This window comes from Columba livia, chromosome 1 (genome assembly GCF_036013475.1).
Source record: "Columba livia isolate bColLiv1 breed racing homer chromosome 1, bColLiv1.pat.W.v2, whole genome shotgun sequence".
NCBI lineage: Eukaryota > Metazoa > Chordata > Aves > Columbiformes > Columbidae > Columba > Columba livia.
In genome coordinates this window covers 196,591,946-196,600,962 of record NC_088602.1, presented here as the reverse complement: position 1 = coordinate 196,600,962, position 9,017 = coordinate 196,591,946, and the positions used below count along the sequence as shown (strand labels likewise).

Sequence of the window (9,017 nt, the reverse complement as noted above, 5' to 3'; positions counted from 1 at the left end):
GGCCAAGTTAGTTTCACCATACCTAAATATGGCTTCTAATTCAATTGATTTTTCTTCCTTTCATGTAATAGATCTCATGATCATGGGGTTTCCTTCTAAATCCCTTTGCTATATTATGTTCCACTGGTGACATTCAAGAAAATGCATGCACAGACAGCCCCTGGCCCAAGTGGGGACAGGGACAACTCCCAGCACACAGCGAATCCTCTTCTGGTTGGTGACAGCTGCAGCACCAACACCGCACAGACCTTCCCCGCGGTGTCAGGCACCGTCCCACGGGGCAGCAGCAGAGCTGCAATCATCCCTCAGGGGCTCTGCGAGGTTTCAGACCAGACTGAGCAAAGTAACAGTCCCTCGTGTTGGAGGGGACACACCTGAGAGCTCTTCAGTTTGGTAACAACTACTAGGGAGTTACTGCTGAGCGGCCCACACCAGGTACCAACACGCTCTGATGAGTCACTTGGCATTCTTTGCACATCAACAGCAACAGAAAAGTTATCCCACGTTGCAGCCAGAAAAGCAGGGAAAGAATATTTATCTCGCCAAAATAAAGCTGATGTTTTGCAGCCCGTGCCCTGGGAACGTTCAGTCTGCTCTCCTGGTGGTCTCTGGGGAGCAGCACAGCGGCTACACCAGGGCTGTCAAACGCATTTTCATCAGGGGCCACATCAGCCTTGCAGTCACCTTCAAAGGGCTGAATGTACTTTTAGGACTGTATACATACATATATATATATATATATATATATATATATATATATATATATATATATATATATGTAATAAATGTAGGAGTAGTTACATTTATACAGTTTACACAGGTTGATGTGGCCCCCGGTGAAAATGAGTTTGACACCCCTTGTCTACAGCGAAAGGGGCAACAACTAAACAACAGCTCACTGCACCTCAGTCCCAGCAAAGGCCACCAGCGTGACGGACCGCAGAGACATCAGGCACAGCCACAGGTTAGTGCTAATTCCCAAAATTAGAGAAGAAGTGAGACAGAGGAGCGGGACGGCAGGTGCTCCTCAGGTAAACTGGCCTGTGGTGGCACGGAGGGGCAGAGCACGTGTGAGCAGACAGCAGCGAGTGGGAGATGCAGGCAGGGGAGGCTCCGGGATCCCACCAGCAGGAGGAGAGAGGTTTCCCAAGACTCAAACGTGTCTCACCCTTCCACTCGGGTCAGCACTCAAGTGCTCTGGGCAGCAGTAACCGTTGAACACGTTGAATGTTAGTTACCTTCTACAAAGAATAGTCCCTTATATTAAAAAGACAGCTGAGAAACTCCTGTGACAGTTTTCTTACTGTAGCTGTCATTCATCTTGCTGAATCTCTCCCCTTCCACTCGCCAGTGTCACTGGCTTTTCCTCTATACACTCCCCAAAGTTTGTTGGGTGCAAATAGTTTTTAGAAGTCAACAAAAACTGAAAATAGAAAAAAACATATTGACCTGCTTAACTTAGAAAGTTCTGACACCTCTTGATGAAGTTGTGGGTTGCCATCATTATCCAGATGGTAACATTGCTATCCCCTTCTGACGTTATCTGCTTGCTTTGAAAAAGCCCTTGAAAAAGATGACAGAGATAACCAGATCCCTTCAGATGAAAGGGAGAAGCTTTACCCTAAAAGCAGCACCCAAAACCACTCAATGTCAGCCCGTGATAATCCTTAGCCAGACTTACTCGCACCAGATCAAACAAGAGGGAATGAGATTTAGGCTATGCTAAGTGCCAAACACCAGCGTTAGAGTCCTGCTATCACACCTTCCAGCAGCTTTTATCTTTTTGCTTCCTCTCCTGCCTCAAAAGAATATGGTTTAACTGGTAAAACCAACTCCATCAGGGACAGACCCTGTCCTCTTACAACTCAAAACACAGCTAAAAGGAACTTGGCAAATGGTTTGGTGGCCTCAGAACTGCCCAGACCCTTCTTCCCAGCAGAGACCAGCAGCTGCTAGAAGCTGATGTTTGTCAGCGCCCTTCTGCTGTGCTTGCTCTTTGCTGTGCCTTTGCTTTCAAAGAGACAAACTACATCAATATGACCAACTCAGGAGCATCTTAACTAACTCTCTTTTCCGCTCAAAAGACAACCGATAATTACTACTCCATCCACACTATAAGGTGGATTCTCAGGCGTTTTTCTAAAATAGACCCCGTACAGCTTTATAGTAAAGAATGAAGATAAAAGCTTTCTCAATACTCCAGATGCATTCGCTATTTTCTCATGTCCCATACTTGCATCTCCAATAAAAGTGTGTAAACACTATAAAACTGAATGTCAAAGTGCAATTCATAATCAAGTACTTGACCTGAAATGCTAACACAAAAAGCTTGTTTCTTCTCACACAGTAAGAGTTTTGCTAATGGCCAAATCCATGACACAGGCCTGGTGAGTGCTGACCGCTCACCAAATGTAACATCCACGTCAAGGTTCCCGTGACTTGCCAGCCATTCACTTGTGAAGGTTCTTTTGCAAATGCCACATCTCCCACGGGTGGGGATTGCACTGTAATGCTGGGGGAGCAACTGACAGGAACTGCAGTGCCAAGGGCATGAACAAGCCGTGGAGAAACACCTACCACGGAACAGAGGACACGGGCACCTCCAGAGCAGAACTGGCCCGGAGAACCACCAGCTTCACGTCCCGCCGCGGCAGAGCAGCGGTCCGCCTCCCAGCCGGGAGCGCGCACGACAGCAGCTGGAGGGGCCTCACACCAGGGCCGAGGATGAAAAGCCGCTGCAGTTGCCGCAGCTGCGAGCCAAGAGGCAGCTGGAGACTCCTGGAGCTCCGTGCCCAACCTGGGGACCGTGGAACAGCTCATGATTACAGTCAGGCTCTGGTCAGCTCAGAAAAGCCTCCACAGCATTGCCACCCGTGGTAAGGACAGGATGGCAAGAGGCCAGGAAGCGTGTCCATCCTATTATGAACCGCGTCTCTGGTGATGACAGGTCCAGGCGGTAAAACAGCAGAAATGATGGATCCAGGGAGACAGGCGGTTTGCAGTGCAGAGAATGACAGTGGGGCTGTGAGAGGGTGCGAGGGCGGGAAGGGCTGTGCAGGAAGCTGCTCGCAGTAGAGCAAGGCGGGTGCTGCTGCACGGAGCCAGAGACCGGCTGAGCTGGGCAGCTGAAGCTGCCGAGATGCCTGCACCGCTGTGCCTCATACAGGGAGACAAACGAGTCTAGTGGTGATCTGAACACCTGAAATGCAGATTTGATGATGACATTTTTGTAAAGTTTACCATTTCTAGCTCAAATGAGCTTTTGTAAAGTATGCTGGAAGTACAGAGTTCAATTCAGATGCACCGTTTTACCATTAAAAACTTGTATTAAAAAAAGGAAGGTTTGCTCCTGTAGAGGACACTGTGAAAACGCCAGTACGTAAGTAGTAATGGAAAAATAAATGGCATCATGGGTGAAGGCCGTTATCATCAAGTCTCCAGCACAGAGCAGATCACAGCTGTTGTCATAAAAAAAGATGTAATTTATAGTCATATTACTGATGTTTAAGAAGATGGAAGAAACCCTGTTTATGTAATATACGAAACATACTCTTGAAGGGATTAGACTAAATAATGCCCTAAATTCAGCATCTTCCAGTCTAATAAAGGACATAAAACCTGTTCAGCAATCTGTTTCTATTTTAAAAGACAAGCTACGGTATACATTACAAATCTTGTTTGTAAAAGGGAGCTATGGAAAGAGAGTTGGTGGGATGTTCTGCATATATTAATGTTTCATTAAAAATGCCATAAGAAGTAAGGAAAAAAATAATCTAAGTTTAAGATGCCCTCCCACATAAGGAAAAGGATTTTAAAGCACTTATTAAATTACTTCACTTGCTTGAGCAAAAACATGAGCTTTCTTGGAAATCAGGACAAGCTGATTATATAAGACCCAGATAGTTCTTTTTGAAAATGTTATTTCAACCCATGAAGATGTATATCTGCAGTTAAAAAAAAAAAGGGGGGGCATGATTTGGGCTGTGGTTCTATAAGGGATCTTAAGGCGTATCATTTAGAATTACTCTAATTAATTAGTTGATTTTGTGTGGAATTGTGAGTGCTACCCTCCTGGGCTCTGACTCGGTCAAACGGAGCCTGATTTGAACAGCAGGCTTTGGAGGAGGCCGGGATCGTCCCTCAGCCCAGCAGCGCCCTGTGCACGCAGGTCCCGACCCGTTATACAAGGGCAGTGGGAGGACAGCGGGGCCAGGACTCCTCTTCAGGACTTTGTTAAAAGCCTGTTTGCTCTGCAAACTTCAGGGCAAAGAGGAGGATGGAAAACACGCTGTGTAACAGCACATCTGTCTGACACACACACCTATTCAATCGAGTGCGACAGAAGTTACTGTAAAACCGAGCAGTAAAATTTCCAACAGCATCATCTGTAGGACAACAGATTAGCAAGAGACATCTCCGGTTTACTCCAGATTGCAAAATAAAGAGATGGAAGGGACCGTGCGTTGACAGACAAGTGTGAGGTGCCACGGAGGGTTTTCCTGGGGGCCTGGGAGGCGCTGGCAGCCCCAGCCGCTGCCTGGCTGCCGCTTGCTTGGTTTGAGCAGAGCAGAGCAAAGCTGCCACGCTGCTGCGCCTCGCTAAACCGCGCCTAACGCACTGACGGGGCTTTTGTGGTGCTTCCCAAGCTGGCACTTGTCCCTGCCCAGGCTCAGGACATCAGCTCTTTATGAAAATGATCCCTGCACTGGGCCTGACTTTCAGCTCTGCTCCAGCAGCAGTGAGCTGAACAAGGGGAGTTCACCCACACTGGAATGGTAAAGAGAAGAATTAGGCTGTTGAGGGGTTGGCTCACATCCTGCCATGTCTAACAGGAAAGTTTCTTCTAGGGAAGGCAGGTTGAGTTTTCAAACTTAATTTAAAAAGAAAAAGGTGCCCTGGCTGCTGAAGGAAGCACTGCTTTCAGCACAACCCAGCAGCAGGGCCACTCGCCTGCCTCTGCCCCAGAGCCCCCACCCTGCGCCCCACACAGAACACAGACCCAGGACACAACGCAACTGACCTACTGTAGGTACCAACTTCAGGATGAGATACATCAGCCCCAGCAGCGCCTGTTTCTTTCTGTTGACTGTAAAGGGAGCGTGGCTAATACACTTCTGGCCAGGTAAATCGCACCCTTCATGCTGAATACAAGCAGAAAGAAAGGCACCAGAATGCTCAGAATGCCACTAATTCACCACGTGGCACATGAAGCATTTAAGATCTACAGAGCAGAAGAAGCTGTAACGATTTAATATGAAGGTGTAAGGATTCTGATAACACAAGTAAATTAATATCTAAGCAGCAGGTCCCTAGAGTAATTGCACAGTTGTTACAAAGGGCAGCTGCAGAAAACTACCGTTCGCAAGGTCGCAGCAAACGTAAAGATCATTTGTCCACGTATGTCAGTGCAGGGATCTGAAGGCTCAAAACATCCAAGGTTCAACTAGCACAGCTGAAAAACTCCATGCGGACAAATCTTGAAGAAAGTGATTGATAAAAGACTCCAGACAAATGAGCAAGACACCTGTAGTTCCTTAGGTTCATACGAGACACATGAAGAGCAGGCTCAGAAATGTTCCAATAGAGTATTAAAGAAAACATGAGTGAAACATGGTCATACTAGCGACTGATGTTTGCTTGCCTGCCTTATGTACAGATAACCAGCCTATTTAAAAACGATGAACAAGCAAGAGGAGGTGGTGAAAAGGCAAATGGATACGGCAATGCCTGCAGAGGTTGCCGGTGTCTGCGAAGCAGGACCATTCCCTTCACTTACCGCATCCGAGCGCTGCTCAGCGAACCCCGCTCTGTGCTCCCCGACACGCAGCGCTGCACGAGCGCCAACCAAACCACCCCAGGGAAGAGTCTGCTCGACAGATCCAGTGCAGTTACAGTTAATTCATGTGGCTCAGCAGAGCTCCATGAATGGTGCCCGCAAGCGGTGGGCCTGGGGACGGAGGGAGAAGCAGCGAAGCGTGGGCAGTGACAAACAGCCCTGCTCTGGTGCTCCAGGAGCAGGGAAGAGCCACGGGAGTGCCCACAGAGACCTTTGGGAAGGGCAGATCCGCAAAGCTGCCCTCTAAACACCCGGGGGGAGCAATGTCTGAGCAATGCCCAAGCACTCCACACTGCAAAGCAAAAGGAACACACTGACTGTAAATTGCTCAAGTGATAACTTTGCCAACTGACACCTTGCAGCAGCAGATTCTTGAGATAACAAAGTTAAAATATTTTAAGAGTGGTATGTCATGCAAAATGAATAAAGGATTCAATGAAAGGATTGAAATGAAAAGTTTAAGTATTTCAGCTACACTACTTGGTCTAATGGATCACACTTTCTCTGCCTAAAAGTCTTGTCCCAAGGCCTGTCACTTAACACCCCCATGGTCAGAGCAGTTTGTCAGTGTCTCAACATGACCACCAGCAAGCCCATTAACTGAATCAGGCTGGATGAAATTTAATTGCAAGCAAAGACAAAAATGTGTTGTAGTTTAAGGATGGCATTTTCAAATTTGTGTAAAAGGATTGAAGAGAACAAAATCCGATCAGTTCCCAAATGATTTGCATTCTTGGCTTTCCTTAATATATCTGAAATTCAACATTGTCAGTTCTGCCAGTACTAACAGGACAGAAATTAAAATAAAAATATTAATAACTAAGTTATATATACAGCCATATCAGCCCTGTATCTAATATCTATTCCTCTGTAATCCAACATGTCATAGTTTGAGACTCAATAAAACCTAGTTTTGTAGCCAAACTGGACACGTATGATTTTCAGGAAATATTCTTTTAATACGCATATGAAGAGACACAGTTTGCACTTTAATATTTTGGAAATAAATCCTAATAACATCTACTGGTGATCAACTAGTATCTCCTTAATTGGCCCAAACACGACGCCGGACTCCATGGTGCTATCAGCTTCAAGAACTGTAAATATTTACAGCAGCCTCCTCTTGGCTGCTTTAGAAGTGTGGACACATAATGGGTGATTTTCCCAAGCGCAGCCACTGCTGGCTGGAACTTAAAAGTCAGCTTTTATGATTTCAGCAAAAGCTGGCAACATCCACGAGCAGAAGTTCAAGGACAGTTTGCTCCCAGGCCAGATCAAGCCTGGTGCAGCTATATGTGACAACCTTTTCCGTGCCACCGGAGCGGGTGACACCGGGGACAGGACACGGAGAAGATGGCTGGAGGAGTTAGGGCGTTCGGAGCCAAATGATCATCTGAGCCTGGAATCCTGAGGATCCTCGGTCTGGCTCTGTCATGTTCGTACAACACATCTGTTCTCTCTAACATACTTGGAAAATTTGTTTGTTTTGAAAAACAAGCCTCTTCATAACTTCTCCTAACATTTTAAGATGCAAAATAGTATTCAGCTATAAAGTCATCTACCCTAGGAAGATTTTAAAAATCTGATGTAATTATCACTTCCTAAAGATCCTGGGCTCATTTACTAAAGAATAACATTACATGGGTGTAACAAGGGTCTTCCATTTTTAAATTCCTATCTACATTTTCATTGCTTGAGCTTCCCAAGCTTCTTTTTCCTGATACAGAAGACAGGATGGCTGCAGCCTTGACTTTCCAACAGTTGAGACAGGCAGTTTTGCTAAAACACAGTACTCCTTTACTCCATCATTGTGCACCGTTTCCTTCCTGTGCAAGAGGATTATGTGCTGGAGGGTTTGGGTGTGTGGGGGTGAAGAGGAGTGTTCAGTTTATACATTCTCTCACTTTGCAACTCATCCCATGAGTGGAGAGAGGGTAATGGTATTTATGATACATCTCCCATAGCACCTTTTTTAGTTTTCAAGACCTGTCCTGGTGTGCAGATAAGTTACTGCTCCATTATCATAAATGCAGAGAAGAAAGAAGCATGATTTTTACCGTATGAGAGCGAGCCTGTCTTTTTCAGATGGATGATCATCGAGCCACTGGGAGTAGCGGGCAATGGACCACTCAGCCCTCTGATACAGAGAAACACAAACACTAATTACACATAAATGTGAAAAGGAAACACACACACCAACTTCAGAGTCAAAGATGACATCAATGAAGGCCACGTGAGGCTCTCTTAACAACGCAGTGATGCAGAATGAGTTATGGAGTCAGAAACAAATTAACAGAAATAGCCCAATAGATTATTTGGGAGCTCAGACATGATCTCCTACATCAGCTGTTTGCCCAATTCCAACAGGGAGTGGAATCCAGATTTCCTGCATCTTACATGAGCAGGATCCAGGCAATTTGCAGTCTGTGATAAGACTTACAATTTCTTCTATGAGCTGACAGAATTTAAAGAATTGAGAGTCTATTTAAAATCAGGTTATCATCTTCCTAGTGTTGTTAATAAAAATATGAAGTCAGTGACCACAACACCTTTGCCACAATAAAAACAAAAGCCAATGGATCATATAAAGTATGAGCTTGGATACTTTTAAACTAAAATAATTAGGGCAAACTACAATGTTCATTCCTCCTTAGGACATCTCAAAAGGAAAGACTGATCTTGTTTACCTGGAAGGGTGATTTTAACTCTGGTGGTGCTCTTGCAAATAAGAACTGAAGAATAATGCTGAATGGAATAACCTCTCCCAGAGCTGGGCTACTGGCAATATGCTCACTGGTCTGGAACAGCAGTGGTCTGGAAAAATGTAACAATAGACTTGTGAAAGGAAGAAAAAGCTTATCTTATGCATTAGGAACACGCCTATACATTGGCAATATTGTGTCAGGATAGAATCATCTAATTTTTTCCACTAGTCTGCATCTTAGGTTTTCAACACAGGTTCAGTTTGCAAAAATTTACAGAAATTGACTATTATATTAAACAACACAAGACTGTAAATTTCGTATTTCAGTGAAAACACTTAATGTAGCTATAGAACTCTCATACAGAAGTTGCACTGAAAGCAACACAAAAAAAGTACAAATTGGCCAACATTTGCATGACAAAGATTGTTAAATCACAGATATACTCTGCATAAAATTTAAAAGAAGTTTAATCTATT

General features: G+C 45.1%; 1 protein-coding gene across 2 annotated transcripts in view; it reads right to left on the bottom strand.

Annotated features, from left to right (window-relative positions):
* Window positions 1–9,017, bottom strand: part of COG5 (component of oligomeric golgi complex 5) — a 189,039-nt gene that overhangs the window by 2,266 nt on the left and 177,756 nt on the right. For both annotated transcript variants that reach the window (XM_065049026.1, XM_005498123.3), the window contains exons 20-21: window positions 8,524–8,650; window positions 7,894–7,973 (exon numbers count right to left, since the gene is read on the bottom strand). In XM_065049026.1, coding sequence (XP_064905098.1) covers window positions 7,894–7,973; window positions 8,524–8,650 — 207 coding nt within the window. The remainder of the gene's footprint in view (window positions 1–7,893; window positions 7,974–8,523; window positions 8,651–9,017) is intronic.